Source organism: Saimiri boliviensis, chromosome X (assembly GCF_048565385.1).
Source record: "Saimiri boliviensis isolate mSaiBol1 chromosome X, mSaiBol1.pri, whole genome shotgun sequence".
Classification (NCBI taxonomy): domain Eukaryota; kingdom Metazoa; phylum Chordata; class Mammalia; order Primates; family Cebidae; genus Saimiri; species Saimiri boliviensis.
Genome location: NC_133470.1, coordinates 46,331,698 through 46,355,308, shown reverse-complemented (window position 1 = coordinate 46,355,308; position 23,611 = coordinate 46,331,698). Strand labels below are relative to the sequence as shown.

The following is a 23,611-nucleotide window of genomic DNA, read 5'->3' as shown; positions in this document are numbered from 1 at the left end:
GTCAGGTAGGTGTGATTATAACTGTGTAGTGGTTCTCAAACCTGAGTGGGCAATTGAAACACAGGTCAATAGTTAGACCCGACCCTGCGCCCCTAGAGTGATTTAGTAAGGGAGGAGTGGAGCTCCAAATCTGCAATTCTAACAGGCCCTAACAGCATCTGGGTGATGCTGAGGCAGCTGGTCCTGGGATCACACTTTGAGAACTGCTAACTCAAATAAAGGATCACTGTCAGAGAGGCTAAGGAATCTACTCAAGGTCTCACAGCTAGTAAAGGGATAAGCCAGGATTTAAGGCTAGCTTTTACTTTCTCTCACAAGTGACAGAAGATGAAACTGTCAAATACAGGGCTTAAGAAGTGCCTGGAACCTGGTAAAGGGGCAGTATGTGGTAACTATTATTGTACACTATTTAAGTTCACTGGAGGGTAAAAACAACTAAAGAGAGAGAGCTACAAGAGGAAAGACCCATAGAGGAGACTGAGCAGGGTGCATTGGAGGAATAATCCCCACTGGTTAAGTTCTGCCTGAGTTCAAAGCCAGGTTCTTCTATTCACTAGCTATGTGGCCTTGGCCAGTGCCTCCTACCTGCCTCCCTCCCACTCTCTCTTTCCCTTCCCTCCTTATGTATAAAATGGGATGAGTCCCCACCTCAAATGTGTGTTGTTGTGAGGACTAAATGAATTAATATATGTAAAGCATTTAGAGCAAAACCTGACACCGTAGACTCTCAGGAAATGTTATCTGTAATGAGGAGGAAGAAGAACAGCAGCAACAGAGAAGAAAGGTGAGTAGATCAGCCTAGGTTAACTTAGATAGGATCACAAACATGGCAGCAATGAAAGGTTACCATCAGGTAAGTGACATGATAAATGTGGTCCTTTAGGCAACTTTGCAGTATCTGCAGCCTAAGTGGGTTGAAGAAAGACCAATTAAGGGAAGTGATCAGGCATGACAGAATGTGGCCCTGGATTGGGTAGGTAGAGGTGCAATAGAAATGGAGCAGAAGGAATAGATAAATGTGTGTGATATTTGCGGGAGGGGAGTTTGTTTATTGTGAAAACAATGTTACAAGAAATTTAAAATAGAAAAAAAATAACCTTATTGTTATCACCTTCACACCCTGGTTGTTTTCATTTCCCTGTCAGCTTTATAGGTATAGAGATTTTTTAAAGCATGATGATAATAACCATGCAGATGTAATTTTGTGTGCCCTGCTTCTTTTTCCTCTCTAAGCATTACTTTGTAAACAATTTTTCATGTTGCTATGCAGGTTTCCTCAAGTCATAATTTTTAGTGGTTATATAATATTTCACCAGCTTAATGTGCTCTAATTTGCTTAATCATTCCCAAAATGTTAGATAATTAGGTTGTTTCCAATTTCTTGCTATTATAAAGTAATGCAGCAGAAATATTTTGAGTTGCTATGGCTTTTTTTTCTCATTTTGAATTATCTCATTAAAAACAATTATGTGGACTTGTGATTACTAGTGCAAAGAATATGAACATTCTTATGGTTCTGCATAGATTTTGCCAAACTGCTTCCCCCACAAGATTTTTACATGCCATTAGCAAGATTTTGTCACCACTGGAAATTTTCTTTTTCTAAAGTCATACAGTTTAATGGGACCTATTATAGTTTTAATTTGCTTACTTTGATCATTCTAGTTTGAACATTTTGTGTGTCTACTTAATATATTAATATCTGTATTGCTTCTCTTGTGAATTATCTGTTCAAATTATTTGCTCACAAATATGTGACACCTTTTGAGGGCAAAGTAGAAAAAACTTGGTGACTAGAACTTGAGGAGAAAAAAGGAAATATATCTTAGCCAAGCATGATAGTGGACGCCTGCAGTCCTAACTGCTCAGAAGGCTGAGGCGGGAAGAGCACATGAGCCCTGGAGTTCGAGGTGGCAGTGAGCTGTGATCATGTGACTGCACTCCAGCCTGAGTAACAGAGCAGGACTCCGCCTCAAAAAGGAGATAAAAATTAACTCTGAGTCCCAGTGACTTGGAGAAAGTTATGGACATAGATGGGGCAGTTGAGAAGGGGAGCTGGTTTGGTGAAGATGCTGCCAAGTTTGAATTGGGATATGTTGTATTTGAAATTAGTGGAAGATACAAGTTGATTCCTTCAAGGCTTGTCAAACACCCAGCCAGGGGATAGGTTAAGGAAGAAGAACCAACAAAGGAAACTGAAGGGTCAAGCAGCTGAAGTAGTGAAGGGAGAAATCTGCCAGTGTAGAAGATAAGCAGATAACTGTTAATGTCCTTAGCAGTTTGGAATTACAAGTGACCTTCAAGAAAGCAAATTCAGTAAAGCAGTAGACATAAAAAATAGACGGCATGGTAGTCTGTAAGGGGGAAACATAGAGAAGAAATGTAAGCAACTTTACACATCCCAAATTGACCTGTTTTAAGTGTACAATTCAATGATTTTTATAAGTTTACAGTGATGTACAATTATGATCCACATTCCAGTTTTAGAACATTTCTATCACCCTAAAAAGATCCCTCATGTCCATTTGCCGTTGCTCTCCATTCCCACCCTTGACCGCAGGCAACCATGAATCTACTTTCTGTCTTTATAGATCTTCCTTTTCTGTGCACTCCATATGACTCAAATCGCACAATATGTGGCCTTTTGTGCCTGACTTCTTTCACTTAGCATAAGTTTAGCAGTTCATCCACGTATCAGTACTTCATTCCTTTTTATTTCCAAATAGTAGTCCATTGTATGAATGCATCGTATTTTGTTTACTAGTCCTTCCACTAATGGATTGTTGGGCTGTTTTCCCTTTTTGGCTATTGTGAATATTACTGCCATGAACATTCATGTGTATTTTTAGTTATGAACAGTCTGTGTATTTTTATGTTTTTGATTCTCTTTAGTAGATATTTAAGAGTGGAATTGCTGGACCAAACGATAACAATATTATTTAACTATTGTGAGGAACTGCCTGTTTTCTAAGGCAAATCTACCAGTTTACATTCCCATCAGCAAAAGAGAGTTCCAATTTCTTTTGGCTAATTTTAATACAATGATTAATTGCTACTGTGTGGCTTTTAAAATGTTTTAAAAGGGGACAGGTGCAGTGGCTCACTCCTATAATCTCATCTCAGCACTTTGGGAGGCCAAGGCGCGAAGATCCCTTGAGGTTAGGAGTTCAAGACCAGCTTGGCCAACACGGTAAAACCCCATCTCTACTAAAAATATAAAAAATAGCCAGGCAAGGTGGCAGGTGCCTGCTTTCCCAGCTACTTAGGAGGCTGAGGCAGGAGAACTGCTTGAATCCAGGAGGCGGACATTGCAGTGAGCCAACATTGTGATACTGCACTCCAGCCTGAGCAACAGAGTGAGACTCTGTCTCAGAAGAAAAAAAGTTTAAAAAGAATAAATTAGCTAGGGAAAGGAGAAAGAGAGAAATAGGATGATAGAAGGAGTAATTGGGTTTAATTTAATGGTTCTCAAAATGTGGCTCCAGGCCCAGCAACCTCAGTATCACCTGAGAACTTATTAGAAATGCACATTCTCAGGCCATACTCAGACCTACTGATTCAGAAAGTGAGGATATGTCTCAGCAATCTCTGTTTTAGCAAGCCCTCCAGGCAATTCTGACTCAAGCTAAGTTCCAGAACCACCAGTTTGAATGAAGCTTCAATCAGGATCCAGAAAACTGAAATAGGTTTAAAACAGAAAGGAAAGCTCAATCGAAAAGGAAGTAGTATTGACACTGAAGATGGAAGAGGTAGGTCCCAATTGAAGGTCTCAGGAAACATGAGAAGGACTAGGAAATGTCCAGGGCATAGATGACATTCGTGAGGAGAAATCCTGATAGTTTCCCCTCACACCTTCCCCCATCACCACCCACAAATTTTAACATTTACTGTGTTATTTCTGTCACAACTGGAATGATGGGTGTGGGTAGAAAAATCAAATGTATATTCTTAAGCCACTCTCTTTGTCTGGAAGCCTGCAATGAATTGATAATTTCAGGTAGTTATACTCTTAATTGTCTCCTTCCACTGTGATTTGGTTTTCCGTGAAAAGAATGTAAAAATTTTAATATTAACAGGAGGGGGGAAAATGGTAAATAGATTAACTGGGAGAAAAAGCTTCACTACTGTGATGTGTTTAAAAGCCAAAGAGGTTATTTGCTGGATTATCTCTCTTGGTTTTCTATACAGTGATTGCCCTCTGTGATCCGTTTTTTCACTTTGCAGAGAACTTTAGAATGTGTAGAGTATTTTTATATGCATGACCACAGTTAATCCTCACAGCAACACTGAGGTTAAGCTTTATTTTTCCCATTTTACTGATGAGGAAGCCAAGACTCAGGAAAGATATTATACCATTGACAGCAGCAGCAGCAGGAATAATAGCCAACATTTATTGAGTGTTTGTTAATGTGTCAGACACTGTCGTAAGCATTTCACATGAATTATTTTATTTATTATTTATAATAACCCCAAGAGAACATTACCGTTTATTGACCCAGTTTGCAGATGAGGAAATTGACTCACAGAGAGATTAAAGTCACTTGCCTTAGGTCAAACAGGCATCTGACTCCAGAGCCTATTACTACTGCGATTATATAGCAAGTAAGTGACCAAACTAGAGCTCTACTTAGGTTTTTCCATTCTTAGCCTAGGGTTCTCTTCCTTCCCTTTGTCACATCACATCATGAGCAGAGTGTGAAATACCCAGTACACATTTCCTATTTACTTACTGAGTGAAAGAATATGGGTAATTCAGAGTTGAATCTGATTTCATTAGGAAGAGTACACTTTTCAGGAAGCCTTTACTACCTAAGAAGAATGCAACCTTCAGAAACTTGGAAGGATTTGTCACACATGTAACTAAGTGAATTTAAATACTTAGGTATTAGTTTAACACCAGGCACACAAAACTTATTCAAGGAAAATTATAAAACTCTAATGGGAGAAATAATATGAATAAATGCATAGTATATACTTTGCTTTAATTTAGGAAAACTAAATATAGTAATGATTACAATTCTCCCTAAGTTAATGTGTAGAGTAGACATAATGTACTCCAATTAGAGTCACCATGTGACTCTTTATAGAACTTATCAAATTTGTAGTAAAATTTATCTGAAAGAATAAATAAATGGGCAGAATTACCAAAGAGTACATTTATTTAAAAAGTTAATGATGGTAGACTTACCCTATCATATTTTAAAGCCTGTCATAAAGCAACAATTATCAAAACCATATGATAGTGGGTTAAAAAAAGTCAAACAGTGAAATTAAAAAAGAGCTTCTAGAAACAGACTCAAGCTATTTTAAGAATGTAGAACACATGAGAAGCAACCCTGAGCTGGGGAAAGCAATTACTGTTTCTTTAGTAAGTGTTGAAAATTTTAGATATCAATATGGAGAATAATTAACTTAGATTCATAGCACATACTGTACAGAAAGTGGACCAGTAGAATGGCATATTTATTCCAGCTGTGGATAGAAGATAAATTTGTGTCTGTTAAATGGAGGATATCATCAGAGACTAGATTGATGGATTCAAATATATAAAAGTTGAGGGTGGGGAAACCCTTTGTACAACAGAATGTAATAAAAACTAAGCAACAGAATGAGGAAGATGTCTGGGATCAGCACCACTGAAAACAGTTGCCTGTCCAAAAGAAATACAGAAAAAATGGGTACAGATGTAAAAGGTCAGCTTTCAGATTTAGCTTCATAAGTGGGTAAGGAAAATGAACAGGCAATTTACACCTGAGGCAATAAAGGCAGTAAAATCATTGCATGGAAGAGTACCACCTCTCTAGCAATGAATGAAGTATAAATAAAAGCAACTTCAAGCTATCATAACCTGCTTATTAAACTATCAACGATTAACAAAATCAATAAATAGAAATTATAAAATGCTACCTTGGCAAGGCTATGAGGAAATATTATGTGTTTCTGGGAGCAATATAAATTGGCTTAGTCTTCCTAGAGGGCAATCTAGAAAAATGTGACAAGAGTATGTGTTTCTGGGTTTAGAATCTAGAAATATGTGTTCATATTATTTGACCTAGAATACCCCCAAGGAAATAACCTAAATGGGGAAAAATAATTTATTTTAAAGATGTTCATGGTAGTGCTTATTATAATCATGGAAGGAGTTTACCAATCTAATATGTTATCATCTTGGAACAAAATAGAATAGCCACTAACAGTGACAGGTATACAAATGTTGAGTCTTTCCCAGAAATGAGTATTTGTAATATTAACCAAAAAATAATGCATACGAAACCACATGTTGAATCTACTCTGATAGTAGACATACACAAAGAAAATTCAGGAAGGAATCTGGTAAAATGTAAATAGCTAGATATGAATGCACATGGTATTCTTTAGGAACATGTCAAGTTGTTGGAATTTATAATTAAAAAGAAAATCTGAAAAATAGGTGACCCATGTTGGTTTGATATAGGCTTGAGAAGTTAAAGATCAAGGGCTTTGTAAAGAATCCCCATACCAATGACAGACAATGTTACTTACCAGACATGGCTAATCTCACTGCTAGCTAGCCTTTGGTTTGCTAGAATTCTCCATCCGCTAGCACTTTTGCTTACTTATATCCACAAGAACTTTGACATCACCAGACCTCTACAAATCTCCAAATTTCTCACCACCACTGCAACATAGTACCCCCTTGCACACACCCCCACAAGTAAACATTTTATTATCTGCCTCAGAACTATCCCTTTCTTAAGGGTTTTCCATTTCCCTTCATTTCTATCACTAGCACTAGTTGTTTGCATTTCAGTGCCATTATTCACAAAGAAGCATATTTTCTCTCTACCACAATGATTGTGTATGTATGTGTGTATGTATGTATTACTTGACAAAATATATAGATTGGGGTCATTGGAGAAATGGAGCTAAGCTTCACCCAGGATAGCCCCAATAAAGCAGGGACTTGTCTGATTTCTTCACAGGACACTTTGCATCAGCCTCCTGAGGACTAGAGAAGGTTCAGGGCAAGTGCTGCTACTTGCATTTGTTGTTGCCAGGCTAATTGTTCATAATTTCTGTGGATCCAGGGGCAAGCAGGGGTGGCAGCAACAAGCTCTCTGGGTCTTTCTCCCCTCCCTGTGTATCCTCCTTGTGTCTCACTTCCTGGATCTTGCAAATATTTCCTTTGGCAATAACCTGGGAGTGGCTGTTTCTCTTGGAGCAGAATTATATTTTGGCTGCTAGGGGAAGGGAAAGGCGAGAGGGGTTGGACCTGTGTGCTGTTGCTACTGAGATTCTGGAATGCCAAGCTATTGTGGTGAGCTTAAAAATAAAGCTTCCAAACAAGAAAGTTCAAAAGGGCCGAGGAAGAGGCAGGAGGAGATTTTTCACTCTCTGCAAGTATTGGTTTTCATTTTCAATTCCTATTAGGCCAAAAAAAATTTTTTTTTCAACAAAAGGAGAAAATCTATTCAGAAAAAAAAGGCGACCCATGGAAGAGGAAAAGAGACGAACAACCCTGGTTCTGGCTGGCAATTTGCTTTTGTTTTTTGAGATGTAGTCTCTTTGCTGATGTCAACAAAGCCCTTTCTCATAGTTTGCTTTCATGCTTCCTCTCCTTTCTTCAGTGAGTAGCTAAAGTCTTCATGGACCCCTGCGGATGAATGTAGCGCAAGTACCTTTTGCTCTACCCCAAGAGTCCTTGCTTTCCTGTGATTATCTCTCAGAGACAGATGAGGCAGGTCTGGATACTGCTGCTTTTTGCTAGCTGAGAAAATGATGTATCCTTTTGAAGCCTCAGGATTCTCATCTGCAAACTGACAATAATGGTGGTTGTGAAGATTAATGGAAATACAAACACGAAAGGGCCTAACACGGGGCCCAACACTTAGCAAGAAATAAGAAACAAGAGGAGTCGGCTGGGCATGGTAGCTCATGCCTGTAATCCCAGCACTTTGGGAGGCCAAGGTGGATAGATCACTTGAGGTCAGGAGTTCAAGACCAACCTAGCCAACATAGTAAAAACCCTTTTTCCACTAAAAATACAAAAATTAGCCAGGCATGATGGCATGCACCTGTAGTTCCAGCTACAGGGGAGGCTGAGGCAGGAGGTGGAGGTTGTAGTTAGCCAAGATCATGCCACTGCACTCCAGCCTAGGCAAGACACTGTTTCAAAAAAAAAAAAAAAAAGAGAAAGACAGAAACCAGAGTAGTTCCTTTTTCTTAATGAAACTCCTTGCCCTCCACTCCAAGGAAACAATCCTTACTTGGTCTCAAAGCAGAGTTGCAAATTTCTTTACATTTAGGAGGCCTGGTCCCCTTGAAAATAGGACTTCTAGAGGCCAACCAATATCCTTGGCTTTAGGCTGACTCCCTTCAACGGAAGCCTCCCTTTCACCATTTTGCTTCAATTGTTAAAGCCAGGATGACAAGAGCAATATCGGTTTTGCTCCCCTTTGATCTGATCATCTTGCACAGTGTAATATTCAGCAAGGATTAGTGGAAGGAATGACTAGTACACACATTGGCCCAGATGATCCCATTAAGGGTAGTCCTTCCCCTTCTGGAGTTGGTCTCCTTCTGCCTGCTTGATGTGAGGTGACTCTGTAAGGCTCAGGCTGGCCCAGTACAGGGCAGGTGAGTGGGAGGGTAGTGCTCTTAAAATGAGGGCTGATGCAGAGAGTAGCAATTCCCAGGTTGCCTTGTGCCCAGTATCTCTAGATGGGGTCACAGTCCCATGACTTGAGGCACCAGATGCCCCTAGAAGTGCACTTTCTTTTCTTCCATTAACAGGGAACATTAACCAGGGAACAGTGCAGTCCAATTCTCTTAATGGGAACAAGGAACAGGGGTGAAGCATACAACCATGAAGGCAACTTTCCATGTTCCTAGCATCATTTCTAGGTCTTTTTTACATAGTTCATCCTCATGATTTCTTATTTGTAAAACATGTATTTTATTGGAAGTAAGATAAGTGAAATGTCTTGCTCGAAGTCATGCAGCTTTTGAGTTATAGAGCCAGATTTTTTAATTTTACTGGAATTCAGACCCAACTCTTTCTAAAACTGTGTTCTTTCTGCTTTGCTCTATTGCCTGTCCTGTGCCCTGGTTAGGGGAAAAAAGAAAATGCAGTTAATTTGATTGTTATCATGGAGCAGGGTTCTTTGCATCACAGCTGCAAGAGATTGGCCCATCTGTTGCCTTTGAGGATATTGCTGCATTTCATGAAATCTAGATTGGAGAAGAAGGTCAGGAGAGAGGCAGGGACAGGAGATAGAAATGAGCAACCAAGTGTGTGTGGTGAGGGGTGAGGGACAGAATGTATAGTTTGGAAACCAACCTAATTGGAACAAATAACTGCCCCCAAACCACAGCACTCCCAACCGTTTTACTCTGAACCTTTGTTTCCATGATATGGTCCCTGAACCACCTGTGTTAGAGTCCTTTAGGTGAATTGCTTAAAATGCTGATTCCTGGAGCTCACCACAGAGGTGTGAAATCCCAGTTTCTAGGGTTGGGGCCTATGAATCTACATTTTTAACAACTTCCTGGGTAATTCTGATGAGGAGCCACTTTGATTATGAGCTGTTTTCTCAGACTAGTGGTTTCCAATAAAAGTTGGATCATGTGGCCTTCTCAGAAAGAATTTTTTAAGCATGTACCCTCAACCTGTGTTGGCAATATATTTATTAATTTCTTATATGTGCTAATGTCCTCACATTTATGCTTCAAAATGCAAGAAATAGAAAAAAAAAGTATAAATAAAATACTGTGAAGACAACTACCCTAGACTGAAAAATAAATGACCTGTCAAAAAAAGAAAAGAAAAGGTGGGTGGTTGAAATCCAGTTTCAGGGAGAAGGAAAGAAGAATGGTTAGAGCCCAGTAGAGTGGAAAGTTGACCTCATTTTTCTACAAACCCAGAATTCCTCCAGAATGAAGAAAAAGGGAACCGACCATAAAGGTTTCAAGGTAAATATCAATAGCCCATTAATTCTTTAATCTTTGGATGCCAAAAACTGAAAAATGATTGGGCAAGGCTGAAGGGCATTGGCCAGGCACCCTGTTGAAGTAGGAAGCAACATTTTATGAAAGCACCTACATGAGACAAGCACCTAATCATCTGAGATGTGTAGTTAAGGACAGCATTGACAAGGCACCAGCTTTGATCAAAGCAGAGAAGCTCCACGCAGCTCATTTGAAGAAGTATGGTGCTCTTTGAGCACTGTAGGGTACATCAGCCCAGTAATAAAATTAGGAAGCTTGATAAGGTTGAGCAAAACAAATAATTTCCATTAGCTTGCACTACCGCAAAGAAATATGCAATTTACGTAAAAACAGCAGACTTGCTGTGCAAACAGAGCCTCAAGATAAATCCCAGCCCACACCCCACCGCCACCACCACCACTACCACACACAAACCCCAATCAGATTCTGGAGCAATTGGACAGCTGCTGACTGCTTTACTTGCCACTCATTGTTTCCATTGCCTGGCAACCAGTGCTGCAAGGTTACAGTAAAAGCTTTAAGTTTTCTTCTTTTCTATAGTCACACAAACCTGCATTTATTCCGCACTGGAGAAATATGTACTGAGCAGCCACTGTGTGCCAGGCACTGTGCTGGATACTGGTGATATAGCGGTGAACTTGACATGGCCTTCACCCTCAATATGGTCATGTGGAAGGGGCAGACAACTAAGCAGGAAGATTAATGGGTGCTGTTAGAACAGAGTCTGGGCACTATTCCATGCTTTGGGGGAAACAGGGAAGGCTTCCTCAAGGAAATGATATCTCAGTGGAAATCTGAAAGTAAGTCAGATAAAGAGGGGAAAAGAGAGGATAAAGAGGGAACAGAGCATGTAAAGACAAAAAGAAGTGTGGGACGTGTGGGAATGGCAGAATTTTAAGGAACTTTACAAATCCTAATAAGGGTCTGTATTTTATGAATAATGTAGGCTTAAAGCAGAAAAATGTATAACAAAATCAGATTTATACTCTATTATTCTGTTTACTAATTTTGAATTGAATAAAGTCATAAATGCATTTAGTGTATACATACACACATGCTATAACAGAATCTCACCCCAAACCATCAGTACAGCTCTTCACAGGAGACATTACTGGCAGTTTGTCGTGTATCTTTCCAGAAAAGTAATGTATGTGCATGTATATACATTCTTTTTTACAAAAGTGAGAACATATTGCACAGCTTTTCTATTCTACATCCTGCTTTTTTATTTTAATGATTATTCTGTATTACACATAGATCTGTTGCATCACCTTTAACAGCTACATGTGTTCCATATATAGATATTCCTTATTTTATTTAGTCCCTGTCGAAGGATATTTAGATGGTTTCCTGTCTTTTGTGATTATATACAAATCTACAGTGAATATCTTATTGATATCTCTTCGTGTTCATGTTGGAATGTGTCTGCAGGATAAATTTCTGGAAGCTGAACTACTGGGTCAAAGGATATGCACATTTTACCTTCTTTTCCTTCCAAATTGCCCTCCCTAGGAGTGATACTAATTTCCACTCCCACCAACAGTGTAAAAGATCACCTGTTTCCTTATACCCTCATTAATTATTTTACTTTTTTATTTTAAAAGTTTCATTCTTGTTTTGATTTGCATTTTTAAAATTTTAAGTGAGGTTGAACACCTTTAGTAAGTTGGTAAGTCATCTGTGTTTTTCTGTAAACTATACCTTTTTTTTTTCCTGTGGAGTTGTTGGTCCCTTTTTTTGATTGGCAGGCATACTTCACATATTAAGGATATTTACTCTTATAGATGTTACAAATATTTTTCCCAGTATATCTTCACCTTTAGACTTTATGGTATATTTTTCTGGACATAATTTTTTAAGCTTTAGGAAGTCACATGTATCAACTTTCCTTTATAACGTTTATGTTTTGTGTCTTACTTAGAACTTATCCTGCTGACATTAATTCATAGTTTTTAAAATATTTTCTTCTAGTACCTTTATGGTATTTTTTTTGACAACCGAAACTTGATACATATAAACTTAATTTTGTTGTAAAAAGTGATGTGATGATTCAGCTTTATTTTTGTTTCAATGGCTATCCAGTTGTTCTAAAACTATGTATTGAATAATTCATCTTTCCCCCACTATTTGAAATGCTTCCTCACAAACTAACTTCCCATATACATTTGAGTTGACGTCAGTGTTCTAGTGTTCTCTGTTTTATTCCATGGATCTACCTTTCTATTTGTGAGACTGCCTTATTTACTGCTATCTTTAGAAATCATTTCAATAATTGGTAGGGCTAGTCTTCCTTCATGACTCTACGTTTTCCATACCGTTCCCTCATGATTCTCATGATTTTATTTTTCCCATATGAAATTTACAGTAATGTTCCAAAATGCAATCTGTTGACAGTTTTATAGAGTTTCTATTAAGTTTATAGATTTACTTAGTTAGGGTTGCCATCTTAATGTTGAGTCATCGTCGCTAGGAAATTGTGAGTCCTTTCATTTATGTGCATCTAGTTTTATGTTTCTCAATAGAGTTTTAAAGTTTTTGGCATATAGATCCTGCATATATCTTGTTAGGTTTATTTCTAGTCATCTTATCTTTTTAATTGTTGTAGTAAATGTGATCTTTCCCTCTTTTATATATTCTAACTAATTGTTGCATCTATATAGAAAAGTTGTTGATTTCTGTATATTAATTGCATACCCTGACACCTTACTGAATTTTCTCGTTGTTGATATTTTAAAGATTGTTTATGATGAGGCTGCGCACAGTGGTTTATGATGAGACTGCGCACCTGTAATCCTAGCACTTCGGGAGGCTGAAGTGGAGGGATTGCTTGAGCCCAGGAGTTCAAGACCATGGCAAAAACCTGTCTCTACTAAAAATACAAAAATTTGCCAGGCATGGTGGTGTATGCCTGCAGTCCCAGCTACTTGGGAGGCTGAGGCACAAGAGTCACTTGAACCTAGGAGGCAGAGGTTGCAGTGAGCCAAGATCGTGCCAGTGCACTCCAACCTAAGTGACAGAATGAGACTGTCTCAAAAAAAAGTTTCTGATGAATTTTCCAGATAAATACTCATATCATCTATACATGGTGAGAAGGTATGCCCTTCTTCCAATGTTTCCATCTTTATTTTGTCAAATTGCACTATTGCTTTCAGAACAATATTAAACATTAGTGAGGAAAGTGAGCATCTTTGCCTTGTTCTGGATTTTAATGGGTATACCTCTAGTCTTTTGCCATTAAGCATAATATTGGCTTTTGACTTTAAAAAAAAGTCTGATGATAATGATGATATTACGGAAATAGACATCTTTTTCTGTTAGTTTTTTTTTTAATCTGGAAATGATGTTAAATTATTATCAAATACATTTTAGCACTGGGGAAATTGTTATATGACTTTTATTCTTTGATTTATATTAATGTTGTCAATTATATCAGTAGATTTTCTATTACTGAACCAGTAATAGAACCCCATTTGATCACGGTGTATTATATTTCTTAACATCTCTTATATTCTGTTTGCTAATATTTTATTTAAGATATTTAAGATGTTTTGCATCTATATTCTTAGATGAGATTGGTCTCTAGTTTGCTTTTCTGTTCCGTTTGCTGGGTTTTAGTATCAATGTTATGCAGGAATCTTTTCTTCTCTCTATTGTCTAGATTTCCAGAGTCTAGAAAGTGCAAATAACATTGGTTTGATTTTATTCCTTGAAGGTTGGTAGAATTAACATGAGACTATGTGATTGTGCTACTTTTTGATCAAATTTATCATTTTTTTCCTATGGTAACTTGTGGGTGTATATATTCTCATTCTTCTGCAATCAGTTTTGATAATACTTGTTTTCATAGAAACACACTTTAAGTTTTCAAATTTGTTTTATGGTGTAGAGCAAAATATTCTCTTATCCTTTTCATTTACTCTGTAACTGTGGTTATTTCTCCATTTCTAATTTTGTGCATTTGGATGTTTTTAAATTAGATTAGCAAGTGGTTAATCTGTTTCACTGTTTTATATTTTCTTTTGAGGAATTGGTTTCGGCTTTAATTATTAGTTCTATAATTTGTTTTCTAGTATGTTAATTTCTGCCATTAGTTTTATTATCTGCTTTGTTTTAGGTTTATTTTTATGATTTTTATGATTCTTGTATTCTTTCATTGAATACTTAATTCATTTATTTTGATTTGTGTATATGTACTAATATAAGTATTTAAGGCTACAAGTTTTTCTTTTTCTTTTTTGGAGACAGAGTCTTGCTTTCACCCCAGCTGGAGTGCATTGGCACGATCTCAGTTCACTGCATCCTCCGCCTCCCAGGTTCAAGCACTTCCCCTGCCTTAGCCTCCCCAGTAGCTGGGATTACAGGCGCCCGCCACTACATCCAGCTATTTTTTGTATCTTTAGTAGAGACAGGGTTTTACCATGTTGGCCAGGCTGGTCTGGAACTTTTGGCCTCAAGTGATCTGCCTGCCTAGGCCTCCCAAAGCAGGGATTACAGGTGTGAGCTGCCACACCTGCCTACAAGTTTTTCTTTGACTACTGCTTTAGTCAACCATATCCTCTAGCTTCTGATATTTTCGTTGTTGTAATTTAATAGGTATTCAACAATTTCAAATTAGATTTTCTCTTTGACTAAAGTAGATCTTTTTCTCTGTTTATTTTCTATATACTAAAGATTTTTATTTTCATTTTGTTATTTATTTCTAGTGTTACCATATTGTCATTAGAGAATATGGTCTGTACTACTTCCATTTTCTGGCTCAGTATATAGCCAATTAAAAATATACTCAATGGGTCCTTGATAAAGAAAAATATATAGTCTGTTTCAGTATATGAAGAAATTTAGATTTTCTCATTATCTGAGTTTTTGACTGTCATGATCTGTCATCAGCTGGAACAGTCTCATATTTTGTTTCTACTTTTTTTCTACCTTTGCATTTGCTATAGATTTTGCTTTAAGAATCTTTATGCTATGTTATTTGGTGCATAAAAGATGAGAGGAGGTAGATCTTCATCATATGTTTTAGTTAACATTATAGTGCCTTTCTTTATCTTATTTATTGCTTTTTGCTTTTAATTCAACTTATTTATGAAACAAATGTCATAATTTATTTTTTCTTTAATTTCGACATTAATTCCTTAATATTAAACATGTTTATTGAACACCCACTGTGTGCCAGGCACTAGAAACCTATGAAAGAGACAGACAAGATCCCTGCCCTCATGGAGCTTACATTTTAGTTAGAGATTGGAACAGAAAATAATCAAGTAAAAATAGGTATGTGATAGGATATCAGGTGGGGATGAAGATGAATACTCAAATAATAAAGTGGAATAAGGATGATTAAATATAAGTTGTGTCGAATTTAGGTAAAGTAGTCAGGAAAGGCTTCTCTGCCTGGTACATGTTTGTCATTTGTCTGCTTTCCACTTGTCCATCACCTTTTGTTTTTGTTTTGGTGTTTTTTTGTGAGGGAATATGTTGGAACAGTTTGAACACAAGGGATTGTTATAATCGTAATGAACTATAAGTGTGCAAAAGCCCAAATAAGAAGATAGTCGGTATGTCTGGATATGAATCTCTGATCCACATGAGTAGTGAGCTAACCAGAATGGGGGCTGGGTAAGATGGGAATGAAGGACATTTTGTCTTCCGTTCTGTCCGAGTTTGGCTATTATTATGTGTATTATTATTTTTTAAAGAAATATTTCTAATCTTCATCATGATTATTGAATGGATATGCTGTATGATGATTTAATTGAGCCCCTGGAATTTCCTGTCACTGGGCAAGACTTAGCATGATGCTGATTACTTACAGGCTACAGCAGGAAACCACATCTTGTGGCTTAGAAGGCTTAACTCTTTATACCCTGAGGCCAAAGAAATGTCTTTTAACTTTAGTCACTCTTTATTATACAGAAGTTTGACTTTTTATGTATATTCAAATAAACCTGGACTTATTTTCCTTGGAGGTTTTCTTCTATTGCTTATGAGAGTCTTATTTCACCTCACAATGATAGTCTTTTAAATTTTCTGATTCGTTTTTCTTATATTATATATGTGCATAGTATATACACATATAACATATATTAAAATTATACACACACACACACACACACACACACACACGTATCCATGACTCTTGATCTGGAATTTATTTTGGTATATAATATATGATGTAGCTCCAAAAAGCACTGCTTTACAGTTATCTCAAAAACATTTATTGAATAATATTTCTTTATCTCATTTTTGGGGGAAGATTATGTATATGATATTTTTATAGGTAGTCTGCTTTGTTTCTGAACTTTCTATCCTGTTTTGTTGATCAATAACACACTGTTTTAATTACAATTATTTTATGATATACTTTATTCCTTACTTGCCCTTTTTCTCATTTCTTCTATAGCAGAATACTCTTTAATATTATATCATGTTTTTATTACAAGTTAATTCTCTAAAAATTCATAGTTAAATTTAGTTAAAAATTTCTATTGAGAATTCTGATTGGAATTGCATTAGAAGGAGTTTTTTTGCTTTGTTTTGTTTTGTTTTTGAGACAAGGTCTTACTCTGTCACCCTAACTGGAGTACAGAGTGCAATGATGGCTCACTGCAGCCTCGACCTCTTAGGCTCAAGCTGTCTTCCCACCTCAGCCTCCCAAGTAGCTGGGAATAAAAGCATGCACCATCATGCCCAGCTAATTAAAAAAAAAAATTAGAGACAAAGTCTTACTATGCTGCCCAGGCTGATCTTAAACTCCTGGACTCAAGTGATCCACCCTCCTCAGCCTCTCAAAGTTCTCGTATTTCAGACATGAGCCACCATGCCTAGCTAGAAGGAAATATTTTAAATCCCAAATAGCAGATAACTATGACTTGTTTGGTGTTTTTTATTATAAGTATAAAAACATAGAAAGTATATATGTCTAATTCATAATACAGGTTGCATCTAGAGAGCCAGTAGGGGAATGGAAGTGAGGAGTTATGTGAAGGATATTATTTCTTAAGAAAAATTCATGAAACATAAATGCCAAAGTATTCAAACTTACTAAGTGTGGGTGATAGCAGCATGGGTATCATGGCAATCAATCTCTGTATATCTCTAAATATTTGAAATTTTTATAATGAAAAGCAAACAAAAACAACAGATGAGGCAGGATAGCCAGGCTTGTAAACCCTAGAAAAGAGCACATGCAATCTGACTGCTATAAACAGACTGGGGTGGTGTGTATATATCCAGACTTTGGAGCTAAACTGTTCAAGTTCAAATTCTAGCTTTACCACATATTAGCTTTATGACCCCAGGCAAGTTACTTCAACTATGCCTCAGTTTCCCCAACTATAAAATCAGTGCAATAGTAATAGCTACCTCCTAGGGTTATTGTGGGGAATAGATAAGACATGGAAACCACTTAAAACAGTGCCTAGCATTTAGTACATGTTCAGTAAGTGTTAGCTATCATTATTATTGTATTGTTATTACTATTACTATTAGATTTACTACACATATTAAATTGTTTTGTGGACATTTAAAATTTTATATAAATGTTGTCATCTAAAATACAAGCCTATCTGCAACTTGCTTGTTTTTCTCAGTACTCATCTGATGTTTTGCAGGGAGATGGCTCATTCCAAGACTAGCTTTTCATGGGCAACCCCTTTCCATCCTTGCCTTGAGAACCCATCGCTGGACTTGTCAAGCTACCGGGCAATTTCTTCTCTCGACCTCCTTGGAGACTTCAGACATGCTTTAAAAACATCAGAGGAAACTTCAGTATATGAGGAGGGGAGCTCCCTTGCCTCCATGCCCCACCCACTGCGCAGCCGTGCCTTCTCAGAGAGTCACATCAGCTTGGAGCCCCAAAGCACCCGGGCCTGGGGGCAGCATAGGAGGGAGCTCTTTAGCAAAGGTGATGAGACCCAGCCAGATCTTCTTGGAGCCAGAAAAAAGGCCTTTCCTCCTCCTCGCCCTCCTCCTCCCAACTGGGAAAAGTACAGGCTCTTTCGTGCAGCCCAGCAGCAGAAGCAGCAACAGCAGCAGCCACTGCAGCAGCAGAAACAACAAGAGGAGGAGGAGGAAGAAGAAGAAGAAGAGGAGGAGGAGAGAGAAGAGGAGGAAGAGGAGCTGCCACCCCAATATTTCAGTTCAGAAACCTCTGGTTCCTGTGCTCTCAATCCTGAGGAGGTCCTGGAGCAGCCGCAACCCCTAAGCCTTGGCCACGTGGAGGGCTCAAGACAGGGTTCACAAAGTGTCCCAGCAGAGCAAGAATCCTTTGCACTCCATTCCAGTGATTTCCTGCCTCCAATAAGGGGTCAGTTGGGATCTCAACCTGAGCAGGCTCAGCCCCCTTGCTACTATGGCATTGGTGGGCTTTGGAGGACATCAGAACAGGAAGTCACCGAATCCCCCAAGTAAGTATGTGCGAAAGATACTAGGTCACTGAAGAGGCAGGCAGCACAAGTTTGAATTTTACCTCCACAATTTACTAACTGGATGACCTCAGTCTGGTCAGTTAAATTGCTCCCAGCCTCGGTTTTCCTACCTGGAAAATGGGTATAATGATACCTGCTCCACATCATTGTGACTATTAAGATAATCTACATAAAGGATATAGCTCCATACTTAGCACATAGTAGGTGCTCAGTAAATATCATGTTCTTATCCCTAAATATCATTATTAATGTACTGTATTTTTCCTTCGTGTGTCTTTACCGTATCCATCAGTTTCTGGCCCCTGATCTTAAAGGCATTGAACACTTGTAGCCTGTATTAGGTCTTTCCCAGAAACCTGGCTCAGGCACTTTTTCTGTCTTCTCTTCTGCTTACCCTCCAGAATAAGAGGCCAGCTCACAACCTGACCTACCTCTGCTCTAAGACAGCTAGCCTGGGCTTCTAAACTCACCCCTCCCACCACAACCCCCAACATCAAAGGTATTCCTGGGGCTGGGTGCTTCATGCCTTGATAATCCTTACAACAGTTAAGGACTTTCTTTTTCTCTTCCACTTTCACCCCCTCCTTGTTTACCTGCCTCTTTGCATTCATGTGGGTGGGTAATAAGTGGTAGCTGACAGGGTGAACGGCCTAGGCAGGGAGTGTGTTCTGGCAGCAGGACTGCCAGTGCTTATTCACTCCACAGAGCCAGTTGTCATCTGCATGCCCTACAATGCATGTTTTATTATTATTATTATTGTTTCTTTTGCTCCAAAGCAAAAGCCCCAAGGCCATCATCGCTATTATTTGCTCAGTGCTCTGGCTGTCAGCGGCTCTGCCTGCTCTCCTGTGAAGAGCTCAGCCCACTCTCCGCTGAGGCTGAGGCTGGGGAGGCAGGTGGCTACTAACTGCTTTTTTTTTTAACTCCCTTTATAGCAGGAATTTGCCTGAGACTTGTTGCGGTTAGGAGTACCTTGTTATCATGTATTTTATTGACAGGCAAATCTGTGACTTGGCTATCTGGAGCTGGTCGATCAGTTTTCCAGCCTAAGATGCCATAACCACCGCATTTACAGGGCCTGGCTCCCAGGCACTGTAAGAATCCTTCATTAGATCGCTTGTGGCTGCTTCTCAAGCTGTTCTACCTGGGGAGCATTCTTACTGTAATGAGAAAGCATTTTGTGAAAAGTACCTGTGATTGTTATCTATCACAGCAGAGAAAAGGGAAAATGACCTCCAAATAGTAGGCACTTAACAAATATTTAAGAAGAAAGAACAAATAAATGAATGGACGAACATTTATTATTTATTATATACCAGACACTGCTAGACATTATATGTCCATTATTTCATTTAATCCTCCCAATAGCCGCATTAGCCATTATTATCCCCATTTCACAGCTAAGGAAACGAACTAATTCCAAGTTACACAGCAAAGATGCAAAGCTAGAGCTGTCTGACTCCAAAGCCCATGCTTATTTTGCCTTCCTAGTCAGCCTTTCCCAAAGAGATCATGTTCTTTCTATAGGCTAGTAGTCACAGGGTCCTCTCCTCTCCTGTAGGGCAAGGTGTATCAGGGGCAGCATTAACAGACCCTGGTTTTTCCTTCTTTATGTAGCTCCATTTGCCTTGGCACCTTGGCCAGACAGAAAGAAATCACTATTACTAAAGATCTTGTAACTTGCTCCAGAAATTTATTTTTAATGACTATGGGATGTAAGAGAAAACATTTGTGTGCACACAGCTCTGCTTGTATCTACAAAATCAATTAGATGCTTTTTTGAGTGATGGAGAGTTAAGGAACAGCATCGTTACCAACATAGCTAATACTTCTTTTTAACTGCTGACTATGTGCTATGCATTGTTCTAAGTACTTTTGTGTATTAATTTAATCATCAAAGTAAACTTATGAAATAGTTAACCATTCGTCTTCTCCATTTCTTAGATGAGAAAAGTGAGGCTCAGGGAGATAAAGTAACTTTATCACAAGATCACAGGTAGCTACTATGCTTGCTCTATCATCCCAGGATCTCTGGGCTCTTGAAGAAGATTCTATTCCAGACCCTAGGAGAGGACAGTATCCTAGCCAGAAGGAAGCAGCTTTAAGATTTTGTAAGGGACATATAGATGCATAATATGTTGAATCTAAAATGCAAACAAAGACATCTTAATTTCAGCCAAGTTAAACTGTGGTACCTCTATAACCTACTTACTTTTCCATTAAAAAATGCTGGGATACACACAGAAGCCAGTTAGTGGAATAATCAAGGATTATTTAAGTCTAATAACTCTGATTCAAGTATATGTATAGCTTGCTTTATGGACTCTATGCATTTCTTCTCAGTGCTCTGTGAAAGGAATCTGATTTTTGCTTTGGTGTTTACTATTAAATTCCAATTATATTCTCATAGATCACCTATAATCCCTTCCCTGTTAATGGAGGTGATAAGGGAAGGATCCCTAGAATATAGTGCCTAATATGATACACTGTAGTATGATGCAGGGATGTGTATGCTGGAGAACTGAGTCTCCAATTAGCACATTGTTTTTTTTTTCCTTTATAATACTTTCTGACACAGAACTTTCACACGTACCCTAAATATTTTCTTGTATATAGGAATTTCCTGAGTTCATATTCCCTCCAGAATATTCTCTATTATCTGCTAACATAGATATACTCCATCCAGAAAATTCCTTACATGTAAGCTTTTATATGATGTCAAGTTGTCCCTTTGGCAGTATAACATAGTGGCTAGAAGCAAAGATTCTAGAGTAAGGTTGTCCAGTTGCAAATCGCAGGTCTGCCATTTAATGTCTGGTGACCTTGGGGAAGTCACTTTACCTCTTGGTGCCTCGTGGTCCTTATGTGTAAAATGGTTTTCATGAGCATTCAATTATATATTTATATACCTATGTGTATGTATATCTATCTTAGGATGGTTTCTGAGGCATGGTAAGTACGGTGTGCATGTTAACTGGTATTGTTCTTTTATCAGTGTTACAAGCTTGAAACGTACATATAAATGAATCTACCTAGGATGAAGAATATTGGTATGCCCAAATTTCTTCTGTGTGATGAATTAGGAGACAGCATAGCATGAATCAGTAAATAGCTGTGGAGCTTTTTAACCATTATTTTTGACCTTTATCTAAGAACTGCAAATAGCTGCAAAAATGACTAATGAGTTTCTCTTTTCCCTTTCAAACAGCTAGAGGTTAGCGAAGGGGTAGTGCTACAGACAGGTGGAGGGTGGGAGTGGCTGCCAGGCAACAAGAATAGAGTGAGAATGGATCATCCCTAGCATAAACCATGGGCAAAATCATTTGCCCCTCCATCACTGAAACCTGACATTGTAGCATTTCTGGCTACTTCCTTCCTCACACCAGACCAGAAGCTTTGATGGCAGAAGACGCCAAACCTAAGGCAGCATGGATCCAGAACTGTATTTTTTCTGAGGAGAAGTTCTCTTTCATGGGCTGGGGCTCTGAGAAGCAACTCCTCAGCCCCACAGGCTTTGGTGAACCCAAGACAATAGGGTCTGCTGCTACACCTGTGAAGCCCCTGGGTGCCACTGGTTTCATTTTTTCCCCCATTTCATTCTACAATCATGGAGGAGGCTGGGGCTATTGGGAATATGTCAAAAGTGGAGGGATGCAATCCCTTCTCAGGCTGAAGGTCTGCCTTATAGCAGGCAGTGTCAGAAGAGCTCATGAGAGATGTGGTGGGCTGTCACAAGTCCCTGGCAGGGGTGCTTAACATGGTAACCACTGTTGATGTCATGGGTGACCTCTTTGCCATGGGAGATCTGCAGCAGAGGGTCCATTTCAAGCAGGAGTGGCATTGGAAAAGAAGAAATGATGAGTGTCCAGGAAAGCTACAGGGTGCCTTGTAAGCAAGCAGACTAGATAGAGCCAGGATGGGTGAAGGTCCAGGGGTAGGTCTGAGGGAGGCCAACAGGTTTGGAGAACCCCATAGCTAAGGTCTCAGATACTTCTCTACCACCTAGCCCCTTCTTTGAGATCCACATACTGGGGCCATGAACCAAAGGGATGATGATCAGAAGCCCAGAACTTTTAGGGCCTGCTAGTTTTTCTGGATTTTAATTGAGTGTTAGTGACAAAATCAAATTATCTTGAAAGAAGTCTCCCTAGCTGGTGAAGTCAGGGGCATGACAATAGCCTTCTGAGTTCTTAAAATTTGCCTTTACCTAACTCCAGTTTGCCCTCCTATGGACTGTTTACATTTGAACAGTGTCTTTCTCGTCCATTTGTTTTCCAACTCCTTGGTGAAGCAGGGTTCCATTTTTCAGATGGAGAAGTTAAGAAGCAGAAATGTCAGCAGCCTCTCAACAGAGGTGCTCAAATGGTCATTCTTTGTTTCCACAGACAAGAGTTTCAGCACTTTGCACCTCCTCCAGGGGCCCCAGGAATCCCTACCTCTTACTCAGCTTATTACAATATTTCTGTGGCCAAGGCAGAGCTGCTGAACAAACTGAAAGATCAACCTGAGATGGCAGAGATTGGCTTAGGAGATGAGGAAGTTGACCATGAACTGGCTCAAAAAAAGGTAAAGTTTTTTTTTATGTGTCCTAGAGATTTTCACAATTTAGCTTGAATGTGTCTGGAGGATGACCAGCCTTCTACACTCTCTAGAACATCTCGCATTCCCATATTTTCAGTATGGAAATCACACAGCCTCTCTGGGTTTCTCACAGGTCCAAGTCCACTCTATTTTTGATCCAGTCAATAATAATAATAATAATAGTCATAATCATCATTATTGTCTCTGTAGATCCTTAGAACAACCCAACAAGGTAGACTGGGTATTTTTAATAGTTGAAGGGACTAATTTGCCCAGGTGCAGACTAAATGGTAGATCCAGCACTGGAAGTCAAGACTGTCTGAATTTCTACTCTACAGTACATGCTGTCTCTCTGAATTGAGCCAGCCTTGTAATTAACTCACTACTCAGGGCACATCAGAGCTTCTGCCAGTGCGCTCTTGTACCCAATGGCAGTGCCATTGATTTTTATTCTTTGTGCAACTTTCTGGGAGACAGAACAGACTAAGGAAAATAAGGACAAATTATAGGCTGGCAAACTTTAGTGTTTATTTGCAAAGATAGTCAATTATGTCTTAAAAATACAAAATAGTTAAATGGGGATGATGATGATGTTGTTGTTCCAAAGCTTTCCT

At 38.7% G+C, this 23,611-nt stretch overlaps 1 protein-coding gene across 3 annotated transcripts in view; it reads left to right on the top strand.

The window, feature by feature from the left end:
• Positions 1-23,611, top strand: part of SHROOM4 (shroom family member 4) — a 214,926-nt gene that overhangs the window by 182,917 nt on the left and 8,398 nt on the right. For all 3 annotated transcript variants that reach the window (XM_010350246.3, XM_074391859.1, XM_074391858.1), the window contains 2 exons: positions 17,601-18,395; positions 22,802-22,982. In XM_010350246.3, coding sequence (XP_010348548.1) covers positions 17,601-18,395; positions 22,802-22,982 — 976 coding nt within the window. The remainder of the gene's footprint in view (positions 1-17,600; positions 18,396-22,801; positions 22,983-23,611) is intronic.